The sequence below is a fragment of the Leptinotarsa decemlineata genome, unplaced genomic scaffold (genome assembly GCF_025532065.1).
Source record: "Leptinotarsa decemlineata unplaced genomic scaffold, Ldec_3_MD MMD2_tig00078346_RagTag_RagTag, whole genome shotgun sequence".
NCBI lineage: Eukaryota > Metazoa > Arthropoda > Insecta > Coleoptera > Chrysomelidae > Leptinotarsa > Leptinotarsa decemlineata.
In genome coordinates, this window is record NW_027412724.1 from 6,557,936 (window position 1) to 6,579,007 (window position 21,072).

A 21,072-nucleotide genomic window follows, 5' to 3' on the forward strand; every position below is an offset into this window, starting at 1 on the left:
TTATTTGGGGAAAAAGCTTCCCATGACTCGAGAATAAGTCCTATGAAGATATCTCAATAAGCGTTCGGTATCATCGTCGTTTGACATAAAACAATTTTTCGAAGGCATGTTCAATAGGTTTGGTTTAAACTCATGTTTAAACTAATTTCAAACCTTCTGCAGCATTTCGTGGTTTTATAAGTTTTGATTATAGCAACTATATTCATTGTTGAAGTGTTGGCATTTTCTAATGAATTTATAGACAGTTCTTGGTTGGTCTTTTTTCAATGGTGATATGTGACATTTGAAAGATGGTGAAAGTAGGCATTAGGGAATCGAAAATTTTTATGACGATGAAATTATTATAATAAAGGTACCAAAAAATATTAAACATTTTAGAATGTTCAAAGAGTGAAGTGGTTATGTGTAGAGATAAAGAAGAGCGTGGGAGCTGTGAATGCCACTAAACCACACTGTAACCACAGTATTCTTTGCTGTGGTCACTAATGTTTATTATTATTTCTCTGCATAATACGCATGCTCAACTTCGTCGGCTCGCATCCAATATACAGATATAGACCTATATTTGCCAAACTGTACATATGATAACTGACTTTGATGTCTGATACACAGAGTATCCAACATAGGAAATGTGCATGTGCTCCAAACGAAGTCCTTATTCGACTGCATTCGAGTTTACGTCAACCGAGCTTTCATTGCATTGGTCGGGATTTTATTACAATTGAAATCTATGCAATAAATCTCGCTCCTAGTTTGGAAATAATTGTTATATAGTGCAACCCCATGCGTTCTCGACGTCACTCGAATGTAGCTATGCTATAATCAATGTTATATGTCTATGCCATGCCTTAATCATTTGTTCTGTGCTCAGAGTTGTTACTCTGAGGTTCTGTGATATGATAATGAAACATAGGACGGATAGGTTTATCTCTCTCAATGTTCTTGGCTTTTACTTCCACTCAGGTACATTAAGCCATGAGGATATATTTATTTTTCACCTTGATAATATGTCAAAGCGGCCATGTTTTATTATGTTCTGATTGGTTAGATTGAATGCAGATGCGTAAACTAAGAAATTAACCGTTTTCAATAGTGAATAAGTGGCGTGTTTGTTGTTAATGAGAAAAAATACTTTATTGCGAACGATTTTTCAAAAGACAATCGATAATTGAATTGAAGTAACATCCTATTGGAACCAATATGTCTTTTGCTCGAAGTTTACTGGATGAGTTGAATGAACCTGAAGATTTTGACTCGTCGTCAGGTTGTGAAATGTCTTTTGAACTTTCCAGTGACAATCTTGGTGAAAATATGCCATTGTTCAGCCCTAAAGTTATTCATGGACCAAGAAAATTGGAATTTTCCAGATATGAAAATAACAACAGAACACCTGGACCAAAGAATCCATCATTCAGCCCTCCTTACAAAAGAGTTAGAGCACTAAGACTATTTGATAGTCCTCTCACACCAAAGACCATTATTCAGAAGTCTTCTTCAGCAACTCCACTGCCAAGAAGTAGACTCTTTGGTGACAAACCTAGGGCTGTGGCTAGCGCTTATGCAAAAAGAGAAGATCGGCCCACAGCAAACGTGAATCCTTTCACACCAAACGGTATGCAAGTATAATTAATTTGTGAAATATTTATATATTTTCACTGTTCTCTTTTCATCAACTGGAAACATTTTTTAGGTATGTTGTTGTCAAAAAAACGCACAAGGTCAATTAGATCTCTATTGGGGTCTCCGGAAATAAAACCTCCCAAATTTGATCTCAATGAAAGTGATGCATCTGATGTTGAAATTGAACAACCGACAAAAAGAGTAGCGTTACAGGTATGCTGATAATTTATAAAGATACTTTCAATAAATCTGTAGAAAAAAGTATATGGGTTATAATTTGTAGGAAAATGAATTGTAAACTCTACTAAACTATTCATTTAATTTTTGGGAAAGAAAGGTTTTGGCTTTCTACTTCTCTGTCTCTATGCAAAAAATGTGAAAACTTTCCAAAGTAAGGAAGCAATTTCAAATAAATTGACTCTATACAAAAATGTGTAGAAAATAGCTACTTTCATATAAACATTGAATTACATGAAAGAAAAATACTTTTGAAACAAATACTGTTTATGTGAACACTTTTCTCTATTTTGCTTTCCAAACAATCGTAAAATTGAATGAGATATCATTCAAAGGATTGCTACACAATATAGTAAATGAAAGATGATGTCTTATGTAATGATACTTGACATCTGTGTTTTGTTTGTGATGATCATTATTGCTCACCAAGTTTATAGTACCAATACTATCAACAAAAAGTTCTGTTGGATTTGAAACGTCATCATTAATTTCTTGAAGAAATGTTTACCTGCATCTGAAGCTGCAATATATTCAGTTTCTGTTGTGGATCCTGCAACACACATTTGCTATTGAGATGTCCTTGTAACTGGACAACATGATAATAAGGTAACATAGCCAGTTGTTGAATACCTAGATCTACGTCTCCCACAAAATCTGCATCCGAATAAGCTTTTAACCATTTGTTGCTCCCATTGTATAAAATTCCATAACTTTTGGTGCCCTTCAGGTATCTGAAAATACATTTCACTGCTACCCAGTGCTACTTTACTCTTTCATTCACTATATTGTGTTTGTGAATAATATTGATGGTTTTCAATTAACTCTTTTTTTTCTGTACATATGTATACTGCTTTCTGTTGCTTAGATAATTGTGAAACCATGTGAATACTATTCCTTTAATGCCAATTGAGTGCAACTTTTGCAGAAGGACATCATGATTTACTGTATCGAATGCTTTCTGCAAATAAAGTGATAACTACCATAAATATTATTTGAATCTAATTGTTGAATTTTAGAAACTTTATCCGATATAGCTGACTCTGTGTCCCTTGACATGCGAAAACCATATTGTCTACTACAAAGAAAATCAATACTTTTTAAATATTTTAATCTAATGTTCATCAATTTTTCAATGATTTTTTATAGCATAGGAAGTATGGAAATAGGCCGATAATTATATTTTTCATTGGGATCTCTATTTTTAAATGAAGGTAAAATTTTGGCTATTTTACACAACTGTTTCAAAAGATGTATCGATAATTTTTTCCATGATGGGAATCGATTCATATTTCACTAGTCTGACAACTTTTACTGAAATCATATCAAAACACGTGGAATTCAAATTATTAATAATTTCTTCTTCTGTGGGAGGTTTCATAAACATGGTTGATAGTGTTCTCTTTTTGGGAAAACTTCTACCTGCTTGATAAAACTGAGACGGGCGCAGTTCTGCAACGTTAGTAAATTAGGAATTAAGTGTTTCATAAATTTCACCTTGATTTTTGATCAATTTTGAGCGATTGGTAATTGATTTAATAGTTTTCTTTCTTGGTGGCCAATTGTAGATTATAGAGTTCAAAGTTGTCCAAATTGATTTAGAGTAGCATTCTCAAATGGATTCTTATAGAATTCTGCTTTGGCCATTCTTATAGACTTTTTAACATCTTTATTGCTTTCATTATATTTCGAATGACTATCTTCATGGTCTGGAAACTTTCTTTTTATAGGAATATTTATCTTCTTTTTGATGCTGTCATGAAACCAAGGTTTTGATTTGTTGTAGTCTTTATTCTTTTTGTGAAACTGCAACTCTTGAAAATATGAATCAACTGAGAACAAATAAATAGAATTGGCCGATACTTGATGAAAATCCATATTAAAAAACTAATCAATACAATTTATTGTATGATTTTCATTATAAAAGGGTTTTACAAAACATGTGTCGCGGTTTTTGTAAAACCCTTTTAGAGTGAAAATCATATAATAAACTATATTGATTAGTTTTTCAACTGAGAATATACCTCATCAGTATTAATATTCGGTGGTATATTGTCATTAAAAACTTTCAATTTTGTTTGTAGATCATCTAGTTTGAACATTTCTATAATTTTGTAACTACAATTTTTTTACCTTAGTAAATTACTGTCATTTATATCTATGATTTGTAAGTGATGGTCGCCTATAGCTGATCCGATTACAGACATTTTAATTTTTGAAGGTATTTGTTAGTACATGATCAATAAGTGAACTATTTTTATTGATTTCTCTCATAGGAGTTGTTTTATCACAAATATTATAATGGTTTGAACAATACATTTCCTGAAGTCTATTTGACTCTCTAGTATCCTATGGGATATCTATGTTGAAATCTCCAAATATTACATACTACATCTTTGATGGATTGAAGAAATGGAGTTTATTATCAAGGAAGTTGAAAAAAGTATCAATTTTATTCTTCGGTAGTCTATACATACCACACAACATTATATTGAAAGATGGTAAAATAATTGATGCAAAAAATAAATCATCTTCAATTTTTTCCATTATGTCTTATAGAACTCTTTCTTTAATGAAAATCCCTAAACCTCCTCCTCTTGACTTCCAATATATCGAATTATAATTTTGAAAATTGAAATATTTTTTTTCTGCTCTGTTTATCCATATTTCTGATATTATGATTACATCTGCTTTTACATCAGAAAATATCACTTGTAGCTGATCTATTTTATTTTTGATTAATCGAGCATTTATGTACAGAATTTTGAGATTCCCTTCATCGTCACTTACGAAATCAGCTAGAGAATTGTATGGGGAATGTTCTTCAATTTGGGTTATTACAGCAAATGCAAGTTTGAACAAAATAAAGTTGAGTTTAATTCATGAGTTTTTCAAATTCACTTCGAAAAGTATTCAAATTGATGTTTCAAATGTTGGGTTTTAATTTTTAAAGGGATTTGTTTCTAATTCACATATTGGCAACATACATAGATATATACTTTAAAAAAGGAAAATTATCTTTATAAATCAACAATTAAGGCAAAATATAAATTATAGTTCAATACCACCTCCACAAGCCACATAAACAACAGTTGTTTTGTTATTTATTTATTTAGGAAGGTAGGTTAGATGCACAAAATGTCATATGTCACAGAATGTCTCGGAACTCGGAACATAAGTAAACAGAACAGCACGCCTCTGAAATATGTCATCTTTGTTTGTCTCATACAGGTAACAGATTCATTGTCCTTTATTAGCTATAACCGATGTTGCCAAATGGTGAAATAGAAACGAATCCCTTTAAATGTTGAATGCATTATTTCATTCCCCTTTTTCAAGTATTTAAATAAAATAAAAAGGTTGAAAATGATAAGTTTAAAATGCATTGTTTTAGAGCTCTTTTATGAAAACTACTTGATTTTCGTCAGGAGGAACATTCCCCATTGTATTTAATATTAAGAATTACAGGTTCTTGTGGCATAATAATCAGTTGAAAATTTTGTTTTGAAGTGACTATTGAAATACTGGCAGTTATTACATTTTGGCCCACTATTTTTGCAGAATTTCAATTCATGGGTTCCACTGCAACACAGACAAATAGTATCGTTTCTACATTTGTAGCACTTTTTGCATTGTGTTATACAATTATTTTCATAAATTTTCAAACATTGCCATACTATGGAAAGTTTTCCATTATTATGGTCAAACATGTTCTTGAAGAGTTTACCATCAACCTCAACATATATTGTATAAGATTGCCTTTCTTCAAAAAATTTCATAAATTGAATAATGAAGTGATCTTCATTAAAGAATTGATTTTGGACAAGAATTAATTACGTCAATTGTTCTTCCGTAACTTTTTCCAACTTCACATGAGGAATTTTTATTTTTGGTTTAATACTTGATTTTGTTTCGGTTTAATATTGATCTGATAACTTTTTGAATATCTCTTCCTGTAGTCTGTTCTTCTCTTCTATATTTCTACACTGAATTTCTATTCCACCATTGTATGTATTTTTAAGAAAGCTTATTCCAATGTTGAGTTTATTTTTTGTTGACGGTTGTTGCCCTTGCTTCGGTTTTATTGAGATGGTTTGTTTATAATTTTGTTGTTGTGATGGGGATGGGGTAATACGTTTTTGGGTGATATGAACATAACTAGTTTTATTCTTGGCCGAAACATCCTTTTTTATAATTTTGATATTCTGAGACAATTTTTCCATACTGTCTTTATCAATAATGTGGGATATTCTCTTTGTCCAAAAGTTTTTTCAATAAGACATTTTCTTTCAAAACAGTTGAAAAATTATTAGAAGAATTTTGTTTATTGTCATCAATATAATTCACATGCGTGAATTCATTCGAAGATATGTCCAATGAATCATCCTTTGATTGATTTTCTATAGACGCTTTGGTTTTCTTTCTTCCCATGTTTTTTCATCTAATTTCAAAGAAAATGTAATATGACAAGTTGTCAAGATGGATTTTCTTCATGGATTTTGGATTAACGGAAAAATTTCTTGAAAATGATTTATTCACAATCTTCTAGGATATATTGAAAGCACTTTTGATGATTGAAGGATAATTAATTTAAGCTAATTACTTTTTAATTTCCTAGTTGAGAAACTAACAAATGTACATCTGTGGTAAAAATTTTGTGGCTATTGATTTCACTGTGACAGACTAATCTGTCAGCTTCTAAGTGTTTGAAATGAAGTGATATCAGAAACATTGCAAATTTTGAGTTCCAACAAGAATACTGTTTCTGACCATATATACTCTTGTTAAGTTTACACAATAATAAATTATCTTCCAAGTGAAATCATTGTGGTCAAAGCATAAACATATCTTCATCAAAATTTCCATCTAGAAAAGCACTTTCAATGTCAAATTGTCGAATTTTCGTGTCCAGTGTAGCTGATATGGCCAGAAGTATTCTTATCGAGTCATATTGAACGACTGGTGGAAAAGGTTCAGAGAAATCACTGCCAGCTACTTGAGAGAACCCTTTTGCAGAGCCTTGTCTTATAACGCAAAATAGTTCCATCTGACTTGCATTTCACTTTGGAAACCTGCTTGCATCCTATTGGTTTTCTATTATTGGGTGATGTAACTAAATCCCAAGTGATATTTATCTTCAAATACTCCAATGAAATCATTGCTTTCACTCAGCGATATTTTTCGTTGCTTATGACATATGTTTGAGCTTCTATAATTGCACAGACAATTTTGAAATCTTCATAGGATCTGGATTTTTGTTGGGGCTTTGAGTTTTTTTGGTGAATAGAGTTGACAGACCTGATTTAAATATGATTTCCATCTGATATTTCCAATCTGGAAAGTTTGGTCATAGAATTTTAAGGTATTGACGATTTCCATCTTCTCTATCATCGTTCCTGAATTGAATCTTCTATATTTCGAAGCCGCAGGGATTTCATGACCACTGATGTGTGATATTTACAATATTCAGGAAAATTCTTATGCAATTATATCTGGATATCCTGTTGTAATTTATAGGAAATCGAACTGTAAACTCTACTGAACGATTCATTTAATATAATAACAACATCACACACCAAATCAACAAGCATTTCCAAGGAATCATTAAAAACAAGATCTTTCAAATGAATTGAACGTGGATTTCTGCAACAATATGAAATTAACAGTATTTGTACAGATCTAACACAGAACTTTTCCTATCATAAAAATTATTTTCATTAGATTCATTTGATACCACAGATCTCACTCTAAAAAAATATTAATATTATTTAATTTTCACTCGTTATTTATGCATGCCAAATTTTCAGGAAAACAACATATCCAGGTACCATCAAGAGTTTTTGGAATTAGAACTAATAGGTAGAGGTCAATTTGGGTCGGTTTACAAATGTATCAATAGGTTAGATGGATGTGTTTATGCTGTTAAAAAATCTACTAAACCAGTTGCAGGCAGCGTTTCTGAAAAGACAGCTTTGAATGAAGTATATGCCCATGCTGTTTTAGGTAAGTCAAATTTTTCATATTAGGAACAAGGTGGAAGTGAGGTATTGCTAGCTTTATTATTATTTTATTTTTTATTCATAAACATATAATTGGCCAGTAATCAGAATAGATCTGGTGTTATGACCTTCAAAGTATTCTTTGATTAATATAATCTTGTATTTAAAAAACTAATAAATACAGTTTATTGTATGATTTTCACTATAAAGGTTTTTACAAAAACTGCGACACGTGTTTCGCTATATAATAGCTTCCTCAAGCATAAACTGAAAGTTACTTCTGAATTACAACAATTTTATACTCTAACCTATTACCTACTCGTCTTCCTAATGAATGAATCTACCTGTAAAGGTCAGGTATAAATTCATTAACTATATCAATAAATTTTTGGAAAGTATGTAAATATACCTTACCATTTTTACCTGCAAATGAACAGATTCAATAATGGCGAATTATTCAATTCAGTTTGATCTCTCATAAGATATTGAGAGTTTTTGAATTTGTTTATTTCCATACTCTCTAACAGGTTAAGTTTCAAACCTTTCTTCTGGAAATGGAGGATCTTGTATTCATGGTTGAACTCATGTTCCTCTGAAATTAAATGAGTAGCATATGTGGAATTTATTTTTCCATTCTGGAAACTATATTTTGTGTTTGTTCCTTTATGCGGGCTTTGAACGCTCTTCCAGTTTGACCTATATAAAACATCGGACATGACCCACACGATAACTTATACACTCCTGATTTTTCCGAAAGTGAACTTTTATCTTTGTTATTCTTAATGTGCATGCCTAAGTTGTTATTGGTTTTGAAAGCAGTATTTACACCTTTGCTGTGCAGAAAATCTGAAATATTTGTAGTGGGTTGGCCTAAGTAGGTCAAGGTTCTATAACTTTTATCCTATTCTCTTCAAATTGGGTAAACTTCTTTCAAAGCTTGACCGCATAACATTTTTTGATAATAAAGAATATATTAAACCGCTATCATAATCATTGTTGAAGGCTATTTATTTATTTACGGAATGTCCATTACAGCATTGTAAAAGTTAATATAAAATTTGCGGTCCTGAATATGTATACCTACAAAACATAATTTCACTACAAAGAAAAGCTATATATCGAAGTAGTTCAAATCTACTTTATTTGCATTCCTTACCATTGTTGATAAAGGGCTGTGGAATCCATAGTAACGGTAATGGTGTTTATTATGAAAGATGTCATTTGACCTAGTACCAGAGGTATCAATTTTAAAATCAATGTGAGACAAGATATCTGGTGAATAAACTTCACCAGCTAGCAACTTGAACAAAAAGTATAAGCCAATTTCTATTCTTCTGTTCACCAGAGTAGTTATGTTCAAAGATGAACATAGGGCTGGATAATCATAGTCATAATTGTCTACATGGATTCCTAATTTGTATGCAGAAGATCTTGAAAATTTGTGTTGAACAGTTTCTAGCATATTAATATTAGTTTGATAGTGAGGGTTCCATACCACCAATGCATATTCCAAGATTGAACGGACAAATGCACAGTAGAGAACTTTGAAGGCATTAACTGAAAGGTCTCTGGATACTCTCTCTAATGGTCTAGGTCTAATGAATTGCTAGAGTATGAAAAGTCTATGGAAGTATGATTTCTATTGTAATTTATAAAGAAGCATTTATTGAGGTTCAGATCCATTCCATTGTACAAAGTACATATGTACAAGGTTATTGATATCACTCTGAAGTTGATGACAATTAATTTCATTTTCAATAACTTTAAATATTTTTAAATCGTCAGCAAATAGTAGAATTTGAGAATACTCAATACTTAGGGCAATGTCATTGACAAATAGGTTGAAAAGTAGGGGGCCACAGTGACTTTCCTGGGGAAGTGTAGTGGGTTGGCCTAAGTAGGTTAAGGTTCTATAACTATTATACTATTCTCTTCGAATTGGGTAAACTTCTTTCATAGCTTAACTGTATAACTTTTTTAATAATGAAGAATATATTAGACCGCTATCGTAATCATTGTTGACGGCTATTTGCTTTATTATATCCAGTTCTTTATTGAAATTCACCTCTGACAGGGGCACATTTATCAGTCTGTGGATCATACTTTTGAAAGCTGCTACCTTATGCTAATATGGGTGAGTGGACGAATTATGAATGATAATATCTGTATGTGCCGGTTTACGATAAATTGAAAAATCATGTTTGTTGTTAACTTTTGTTATTGTCAAGTCCAAAAAATTTATAGAGTCGTCCTGTTCCATCTCCATTGTGAATGTGATGGAAGGGTGCAGAGAATTGATGAAATTCAAAAAGTTAGTCAACTGTCTGTTCATTCCTGTGAAACATACAAGGATATCATCCACATATCTATACCAATACATGAAACTTCTTACCAGTGGGTTACTGGGTATTCTTCTCTCCAAATCGTCTATGAAAATCTCTGCCAGAGTAGGACTAAGTGGGTTTCCCATTATGAGACCTTTGCAGGATGAGTAAAAAGTTTCATTGAATTGGAAGTAATTCTGTGACAAACACACCGTAAGCAAGACTAATATTTCATTTTTCACTACCGGATTGATAGTTTCATCCAATAAATTCTCTACCAGAGTAATCGTTTCATTCGGAGGAATACTGAGAAACAGATTCTTTACATTGAATGAAATCAATTTGGCATTATCCGGGAGTGTAATATCTTGAATTTCATTGATCAAATGGTATGAATTCCTCAAACTGAATTTTGATTTGAAATTGGTGTGGTTTTGAATAATTGCAATGAGTTTTTCGGATATTTTAACTGACGGAGCTGTGACGTAAGAAACTACCGGTCTTATCGGGTAGTTATCTTTGTGTAATTTAATCAACGAATACAATTTAGGTGGTTGAAGGTTCATGACTAACGATCAGAATTTTTCCGTTTCATCCATGACACAATGAATATTTTTCGAAGTTTTCTTGACTTTTTTCTGATATAAATGGGTTGGGGTCGTTTCTGAGACTATCGTACATGTCAGCATTTAGAAAGTCTAAAGTCTTCTCCACGTATTCTTCTTTGTTCATGGCTATGACCATTTTACCTTTATCAGCTCACGTAAAAACAATGTTATCTTCTGCCGATTTCTCTAGTTTCAATTTCAGATTGAACCTACCTTTATGCATCTGCTGCATTCTGCAGCAATATGTTTATGGTGTAACAGAACATGAAACTCGTCTATTAGAAAAAGGTCTCAATTACAATATTAAACCCAACATAAATTCGACAAATTTAGAAGTTTTGGGAATTGATACAGATATCGCGTTGATGGCGACATGTTACTCTATAATTTTTTGGACTTGACAATAACAAAAGTTAACAACATATATGATTTTTCAATTTATCGTAAACCGGCACATACAGATATTATCATTCATAATTCGTCCACTCACCCTTATTAGCATAAGGTAGCAGCTTTCAAAAGTATGATCCACAGACTGATAAATGTGCCCCTGTCAGAGGTGAATTCTAATAAAGAACTGAATATAATAAAGCAAATAGCCGTCAACAATGATTACGATAGTGGTCTAATATATTCTTTATTATTAAAAAAGTTATACAGTTGAGCTTTGAGAGAATTTTACCCAATTCAAAGAGAATAGGATAATAGTTATAGAACCTTAAACTACTTAGGCCAACCCACTACAAATAATTCAGATTTTCTGCACAGCAAAGGTGTAAATACTGCTTTCAAAACCAATAACAACTTAGGCATGCACATTAAGAATAACAAAGATAAAAGTTCAGTTTTGGAAAAATCAGGAGTGTATAAGTTATCGTGTGGGTCCTGTCCGATGTTTTATATAGGTCAAACTGGAAGAGTGTTCAAAGCCCGCATAAAGGAACAAACACAAAATATAGTTTCCAGAATGGAAAAATAAATTCCACATATGCCACTCATTTAATCTTAGAGGGACATGAGTTCAACCATGAATACAAGACCCTCCATTTTCAGAAGAAAGGTTTGAAACTCAACCTTTTAAAGTATGGAAATAAACAAATTCAAAAACTCTCAATATCTTATGCAGGTTAAACTAGTAAGGTATATTTACTTTACCTTTACAGGTAGATTCATTCATTAGGAAGACAAGTAGGTAATAGGTTAGAGTATAAAATGGTTGTAATATAGAATTTACTTTCAGTTTATGCTTGAGGAAGCTATTGTATAGCGAAACACGTGTTGCAGTTTTTGTAAAACCCTTTATAGTGAAAATCATACAACAAACTGTATGTATTAGTTTTTTAATATGGATTTTCATCAAGTATCAGCCAGTTCTATTCAATAATCTTGTATTTATTTTCAACAATACCAAAATAACAAAATAATAAAAACAAAAAGAATGTATTTAAAGACAAAAATTTAAAAATATAAAAATGGACTTTGAAAGTGAAGATATTATAAAAGGAAAGATACCAAGAAGAAAACGAATATGTTTCAACTGTTCCAAAGAATTTTTTACATTTCTGATCAGCATTCAACTGGTGGAATTTCCACTAAATTCAAACCCTTTATATTTAAATTCTGAATTTATTTAAACCTTTGATTTCATTAGATGATTGTGGGTTTATACAAAGGAGTTCAAAGTAACTCTCAAAAACAGAAAATATTGAATAGTATGTTGATGTTTTTGACTGCAAAACTTTCTTCCTGTTAGAAAGGTGGTAATTCTGAGATGTGGTAGATGACATTGTTTAGGTAATCCAGCCTTTTCCAAAGGTGATACTTTTGTATCAGCATGTTGTAGATGTGATAATGCTTGTAGAGGTGCATTGTCTTCATGACTGGTACTCTAATAATATCAAAATCGCAGCTTTTTAATGGCATGGATCATCTGAGCAATCTCAGATGACTTCAATGACTGTTGAGTGCATTAGGAGTTGATTATATTTTGTTGTGATGTTAGCTGTGGCTTTTTTCATATACAATCTTTATCTATCGCTTGTTTTATAACTTTTGTAGATGAATCAATTTTTATTGAAAATAAAAGCCTCATTGGCAGCTTTGTCTTTAACTTTGGTTTTTTTTTTTATTTTGTTGTCATGAAAGTACTTACTGAGAAGACAAAATGTGAAAAAGAAAAGAACTTAATGAAAATAACTGTGTAAACGCAAGCGAGACATAAGTGAAACCACTTACATATATATATATATATATATATATATATATATATATATATATATATATACAGGGCTTGATTTGAGACGGAACGCGGTGGAACGGCGTTCCGGGACCTCTATCCTTCAAAAAAAAAAAAATAATAATAATCTGTACCAAAAAGCCACAGAAACCAAAACTAAATTTTTGGTTGGTGAGTTAATTACCAAATTTATTATGAACATCAAATTCTTATAAAACATTCAAATTCAAATGTATCATGAAGCTATCTCGAAGTGCCTACAGTTTTTAAAATGCGCCAGAAGCCTCTTAATCTTTCCTCCTCCACATGCGTCCTCCCCTCCGTCAGTGGCATATAGACTCGCCCGATTACTAACTTCCCACCTCGCATGTTCCCTCTCCTCCATCAGCGACGTATAGACCCGCCCCTTTGGCTGTGTCAACGTGTCATATTACGCATTCGCTCAGTTGCTCAGTAGTAGTGGTCTATTGAAGTTAGTGAAGTGTTTATTGTGAACTAAAATGAACAAAAAATTAACAGATTACTTTTCGTCTTCGGGTGACAGTAAAAGACTTAAACTAACTGTTGCATGTCCAGACAACCATGAACAACAGATTTCATCGACGTCACAACCATCTTCTACCAGTGAAAAGGTAACCAGGTTTGAAATTAATGTGAAACCACTAAAGAAAAAGAACAGCAGATTGAATGCAACAATGACTTGCCAGATTGTTGGAATAACTCGCATAAAACAGAATTTTGCAAAAGGTATGACTGGCTGTTTATTAAAAATGGAATGTTAGGATGTAGGACTTGTAAGGAAGTTGGGATCTTATCTGTAAAGAAAAAAACAGGCATGAAAATTTCAAAAGAATGGGCAAATGGTGAGATAGACAGTTATGGAGACACAAAAGAGAAAAAACAAACTTCATTAAGGAAAAAAATTCATGACCACAAAGAGAGTGCTGGCCATAAAGCAGCAGATAAAATTTTATCCGAAGCTAAAGACGGAGCATTGGAGAAAAATATCTTGAAACAGCGTTCCCAGGAAAAAGAAGTGACCGAAAAAATATTTCGAACGGCATACAAGGTTGTTAAAGAAAATCAATCCTTTAATGATTTTGAAACAGAAATAGATTTGCAAGAACTTAACGGAATTAACATGGGTCGCATTTTACATTCTGACAAAGCTTGTGCTAACATTGCTTTGCACATCAGTAAGGAAATGAAGAAAAAATTTTGTAAGTGAAATTATTGAGAATGAGACAAAAATTGGTCTGATAATTGATGAATCCACTTCCTTAAGTAATAAGTCAAGTTTGATTGTATACGTCCGGTGTTCTTTGAAAAAAACTGGTATGTGTGGCTCCACTAACGTATTTCTGGATCTGGTAGAACTTGATGGCGTTACCGCTGAACAAGTATTTGACTCTTTAATGAACTGCCTTCATTCAAATGGGTTATCTGAGCTGTTTTTAAGCGATAACTTGACAAGCTTAACTTGTGATGGTGCTGCTACCATGCTCGGAAAACACAAAGGAATTGGGGCATTATTTTGTCGAAAATTCCCTTCTATTATTGTCTGGCATTGTGCAAACCACAGACTTGAGCTGTCAGTTTCAGACGTTATTAAATCTGTTTCAGGAGTAGGCAGATTCAAATCCATTATTGATAAACTCTATGTTGTCTATCACGCCTCACCAAAGAACAGTAGGGAACTCCGGAACTGTGCGAATCTATTAGAGGCAGAAATTTTAAAAATTGGAAGAGTTTTGAGCACCTGTTGGGTCGCATCTAGTTTCAGATCTGTCTCAGCTGTATGGGAGTCCTACGAGGCGTTAGTACAACACTTCAAAGAAGCTTCAAATGATACAACTAGAGACAACAAAGAAAGAAGTACTTTTTCAGGCCTCCTCAACAAAATCACAGATACAAATTTCATATTAGACTTGGGTTTGATGACTGACGCTTTACAAGAGCTTTCAGAACTAAGTGAAGCTTTACAGCATTGCAACGCAGATTTGAGCTATGCAAATAGAAAATTGCAAATCGTAGTTACTTTATTCAAAGAAAGGTACACAACTCCTGGTCTATACTCTAAAATGGCCCAAGAAGCAGTTGACAACTTGTCTTTTTTCAGTGTTCCTCTCCAAACAAAAGCTGGTCGAGTAAACGACCAACCGATGAACCCGGAAATATTTTACGGAGCACTGAAAACGTCTATTGAAGCGAGACTGTTAAATGAAAAAGACACTAAGTTAGCGGAAACTTTCAAAGTTATGGACACTAGAAACTGGCCTGAAGACGTCTCAATAACGTTCGGAGAAAACGAAATGAGGGAACTTGCTTCCAGGTTTAAGCCTAATGAAAGGCAGTTAATAATGGGTTTCCGAGAATATATCTACTCCAGAACGTTACCAGACAGCCTCTGTCGGCTCGAGCAATCGATCAACTCGGTTGCCATTTCATCAAGTGAATGTGAAAGAGGGTTTTCTCAAATGAATTTAATAATAACACCTCTGAGATCGTCACTCAAAATTACAACGGTGTCTGGCCTGTTGTTTGTAAAAATAAATGGACCTCCTATCTGACTGTTTCAACCAGAAAAGTACGTTGACACTTGGCTTGTTTCTGGACACCACTCAGTGCTAGCTGTCAAAAGTAAGGAGAGATCAAGAGAAAAGAAATACGATGAAAACAAGTTAAAGTTTTGGACTGTATTTTAAAAAGAATCTGAATACAAAAAGTAACGCTGTATTGCTCTACTTCTATTTATGTTAATAAAAGAATTTTGAGTTCTATAAAGTCTACTTATTTCCTTTCAAGAACCTAATTCTTTACACAGGCAAACACTGTTTTGTGGTGATGGAATGATATATAATAGAAGGGGGTGGGTGGTAAGTCTCGGCAGGTTGTAGTTGTGGTACCTCAATTTCTAGAAATCGAGCACTGTATATATATATATATATATATATATATATATATATATATAACAGAATAATTAGTGACTGGATTAACCATATTTATATATTTTTTACAAGATATATAATCTTATTATTGTAGTTGTCCTGACGAAGGTGTGAAATATACCGAAAGCTTGACATATAACAAAGAGTTTTCTTTGTAACAGCCCAGCTATTGACTGCAACCTCACGAATTAAATCGATTTATATATATATATATATATATATATATATATATAGGACAGATATTTTATCCGTTTCTGAAATATCCCTTTAAAACTTAAGTTATTCAGATGGGGAGAATCGCGCCACACTTCCATCTTCCATAAATAGACCATTTTGCTGGTTTTTACTGCTTTTAGAGCTCACAGAAAATGTATTTTTTTACTTTCAGGCAAACATCAGCATGTTGTTAGATACTACTCTGCATGGGCAGAAGATAATCATATGATTATCCAAAATGAATATTGTAATGGAGGCTCTCTAGCAGATAAGATTGCCCAAGAAGCTCTTAGTGCTCAAGAACTTCGAACTTTGTTACTCCATGTCGCAGAAGGTTTGCGATATATTCACTCTGAAGGTTTAGTTCATATGGACATCAAACCGGGAAACATATTCATATCCAGAGAGAAAAAAATTCATATAACAAACTATGACTCTGCAGACGATGGGTTTGAAGACCTAGATGATAATTCACTTCTGGAAGAGGAAATTACATACAAAATTGGTGATTTGGGACATGTCACTAGCATACAGAACCCACAGGTAACCAGCTATTTATTTTATTTATTCGGTAAATGCTAAGTTACAAAGTTGTAAAATATACATGTATAAAAATATACTTCAATTCAAAAACAGTTAGAAAATTTGTACGAATATTGAAATATGTAAAATAAAAAAGCAACCTTAAAACTAAATGCTAAGTATAATGCTAAATTATAAGTAACACCAACACTATAAACTAACAAACCTACAAGGCATACATCTATTGACTAAATACATAATTGACTACAGACTTTTCGAAGACCTCCAAGGAGTAAGTAACAAAATCAAGTTCTGATGCATTATCTTTCCTCAACATTCTTGACATTGGACTACTAAATCCAGCAGTATGATTAAAAACAGTAAAACATATAATGGGCTAAAATGGATTGAATTAAATAATTTTGAGTCATTAAGGAGAAGGTCGTCAGCTGACGCAGTTAAAGTACAGATTATTCGAGCAATGCACAGAATCTGTCAGGGTATATTTTTGTTTGTTTATTTTGAACAAAGTGCACAATATAAAATAATGTGTAATAATATATGAAATGAAAATAACATAATCTGAAATGGAGGTGAACGACAACATGTTCATTTTTCCAGTAAATGTTATGCCGATTTTTGATCTATGCAATAGCATAGGGCACTATGTTTTTGTCCCATAAATAATGAAGATAAGGCATTGAAAAATAAAACCCTGTTCGTTTTCATCAGAGAAAAAAAAAACACCAAGAGGACTTAGTTTTGAATACCTCGAAAAATGTAAGAAGTATAGAGGTTACCTGAAGTATCAATACCAATACTAAAACAATAAAAGATAAATAGTTTTGGTATTGGTATTGATAATTCTGGTAATATTCTTTATTTCTGGTACCTATTGCAGGTACCTGACAGTATCATTGTATATTTAAGGACTTGTTTTGTAGAAAGGCATCAGTTGGATAAATTTTTATTTTATAAATTGCAGGTGGAAGAAGGAGATTGCCGATACTTACCGAATGAGATCTTGCAAGAAGATTATTCACATCTCACAAAAGCTGATGTATTTGCCCTTGGTTTGACTGCTTTGGAATGTGCTGGAGCTGGCCCCCTTCCAAAAAATGGAGAAGAGTGGCATGAGCTTCGTAGAGGTGAATTACCATCTTTACCTCAAAAATTGAATCGGGATCTGATAGAACTCATCAAGTTAATGATTCATCACGATCCTGCTCTGAGGCCCACACCCACACAAATTTTGCAAAACAGAGCTCTTTCACCTGATAGTAAAAAATCCAAAGCAGAACTAACCAGAGAGTTGAACGCTGAGAAATTGAGAAATGAAATGTTGGTGAAACAATTGAAAGAGGCAGCTATGTGTATCAAGACTATTGCCAATGAGACTGTTAAGATGCCTTCTGTAACGAAAATGAATTCAAGGTTGATTGGAAAGAAAGTTAACAGAAGTGTTAGTACCACGACTTTCTAAATCAGGTGATATTTTATTTTATTTTTTTTTGTTATCGAAGTATAGAGTAATTCTGATTTTATATTTTTGCAAAATATTTTTTTTATGTATCAGAAGAAACGAGAGGTAAAATGATGAATATGATAATTGATGATCCATACCAATAGAGTTTTCTTTTAATGAGCAAAAATATAGAGAGTCAGTGAGAATTTTGATCTGTCCGAGGATCTAAATATATTTTTTCATCCAGGTGTCTTCTGTCTTTTCCCCCAAAACCGTCAGAAGTAATTATTAAACACTACTTTTTACATCTTTCCTATATTTGAATGATTAAATATTTAGTTTATAAAAGTTGTATTTTTTGAGTTGGTAATATTTTTTAATATTTAATATTAACTTGACTGAAAAAGTATATTTAGATCATGATTGAGAGAAACGGTATTATTATAAGCTTTAAATTACTTTTTCGCAATAACTTGTATACTATTTCAATGTCGTCCAAATATTACAGGTGAATAAAAAAGTGCTGCACATAATAAATGACAAATTTTTGTTCACTTGTAATAATATAAAATAATGAAAGATATATTTAAGTAAAAGTTTATGAAGTATTATAGTAGTCATACATTGAGATGTGACTAATATTTATAATTTACAAATAATTTTCAAAAAATTATTAAGGCATGTGTAGAATACTCTGTACTTCTCCTATTGAAAAATAATATCAAAAAAGAGAATATAATTTATTAGTTTTTAGGCAAATGTGGCTAGTTAGAATTCCAAATTCGGAAGGTAGACTGTTTTTCATATACCGATGGCTGTTCCTTTCTTAAAAGTGATGATTTGTACATTTTTGTTGAAATCAATGTTGCTCATTAGTTTGTATTACTTGCTGCCTGCTGATTTGTTTGTTTTATTTATATACTTTTGATATTTTTAGTAGTTATTTAAATGCATTTTTCCATATTTAGATTTAAATTCGATATCTTAATTATGTTATTTGTATGTGATAACTAAAAGAGTTTGTGAGTTCTTTCATTATACTTTCAATTAAGGATATTGAACAACTGAAAGATGTCTAATAGCCATATATATTTGTCTGTCTTTAAAAATTACACATTTTTTTGATATTTTCCCCAATTTATGTCCAACTTTGATATTGAAAAATTTTAATTCCTGTCCAGTGGATTTATTTAACACTCGATCCTTTCAAAATGTCAGCCAAATGAATTGTTTTTAATCAAAAAAATTAAGTTGAACAAATAAGTATTTGTTATTCCCTTTAATGTTATTATTTTGTTCTGATAACGGAGTTTATTATTTTTCAACTAAACTTTGTTTTCTGTAAATAAAAATTTTTGTTTCAAGAACGAGTGAACATTCCACTAGAATGCCATTAATCCAATTTCAATATTGGGATATTTTTCTTCTGGCAAATTGATCACAAAAATATTAGATAAATCCACTTTGGCATGTCTTCATTTTCAATAAACATAACTAATATATATGTATATAGATATTTGACATCTGCTTTTGCTAGTTAACACCACTTACAGTTCACTTTGTTTTTTCATATAAGGTGCTTTCCATTCACAACGACCATAGTCGGGCATAGATAGACCATGGTCAAAGATTGTTTTCCTTTCACTCATCTTGTTAGTCAACATATGATATATTAGAACATAGTTCGCTATTGAACTGAAAGGAAAGCACTTGCAACTGACTACGTTTGTCTGTGGTCGACTGTAGTTGCAAATGAAAGACCCTCAAAAGATATTTTTTTCACTATATGACTATGCTGTTTTTTTGTAAGCATATTTACATTCCTTTTAACTAGTGCCTTATTCACATTTTTGTAATTGTATAGTTTTTAATGTTACTATATTTTGTAAAAAGTACCAAATATATATTAAAATTTACTGTTTTCTTTCCTTTGTCATAGTGACCCCCAGGTAGTTTTGGCTCATTAATTTTATGTACTTATTTAGGTTTTTGAAACATGCCTAAACAATCTTATTAGTCAGTGGGCTATGCTTGAAGACTGGCAGTAAACAATTCTAAAGAAATGAACTTCAAACGTTCAAGCCAGTCTCGAATATACCTACACAATAGGTTAAATGGACTGACGCCTATCAGAAAACAACTACTCAACTCAACCCAACTCAAGCTATATGATTCGTTCAAAAAAGATACAAGGGGTCGGCATAGAAATGATACACAACAATAATAATGAAATATGTCCACAAATTCATTCTTTACTATGAAATGGTAGTGACGTGATCTTGCTGAAAGCATAAGGTGGTTCCACTTATTTCTGGTGAGACATTTGGGCTGGAATATAAAAAAGGACATGATAAGTATAGATATAAAACATTATAACGAAAAAAAACAGTAATATACCTGTGCTATGTGAGGATTATTACTTTATGAATTTTAATTTTCGGAGAAATCTGGAACATGAGAATGACATTTTTGACATTGAATAATGTGGAATACTTTTTGTTATAATTTTTTAATGTCGTTTATCATGGTGATTTATATTGTTTAAATATTACAGGATGTATTCAGGTTTTTTTTGTTAGTAAAAATGAATACATTTTGCTGAGGTTGTCAATGTCTGTCTTTTTGTTGATATTGTTTTCTTCAATTTCAGTTAAGTGATATAAAGGTGCTTCAACCCAATTTTTTTTCTGTTTTTGGAAAAAAATTGTTCAAATTTTTTATGATGTGGCACCGAAAAATACATATAACCCTCAATTTTTACCCTTCTATCACCAACCATTATTTTTCAATAGCCATTTCAATATAGTTTAATCATTAGATCAGTTATTCCTACCAGGCGTCTACCGGTGTCGCTTTTCACTCATCAGTAAACGACACGAAGTAGGGATAAGAACCAAGCC

General features: G+C 32.0%; 1 protein-coding gene and 1 long non-coding RNA gene across 3 annotated transcripts; one reads left to right on the forward strand and one right to left on the reverse strand.

Moving 5' to 3' along the window:
• Positions 1-988: 988 nt before the first annotated feature.
• Positions 989-20,088, forward strand: Wee1 (Wee1 kinase). Of its 2 annotated transcripts, XM_023165283.2 has the most exons (6): positions 989-1,612; positions 1,691-1,833; positions 7,662-7,857; positions 16,358-16,728; positions 17,693-18,195; positions 18,920-20,088. In XM_023165283.2, the coding sequence occupies exons 1-5, from the start codon at positions 1,201-1,203 to the stop codon at positions 18,188-18,190; spliced, it is 1,620 nt and encodes a 539-aa protein (XP_023021051.1). In that variant the 5' UTR covers positions 989-1,200; the 3' UTR covers positions 18,191-18,195; positions 18,920-20,088. The 2 variants fall into 2 exon arrangements, with proteins under 2 accessions (XP_023021051.1, XP_023021049.1); XM_023165281.2 differs by having other exon boundaries at positions 990-1,612; positions 17,693-20,088.
• Positions 19,504-21,061, reverse strand: LOC141487031 (uncharacterized). The gene is made up of 2 exons (XR_012468169.1): positions 20,570-21,061; positions 19,504-20,500 (listed from the first exon to the last, which is right to left on the reverse strand). It is a non-coding gene; the product is annotated as an uncharacterized lncRNA (long non-coding RNA).
• Positions 21,062-21,072: the final 11 nt, after the last annotated feature.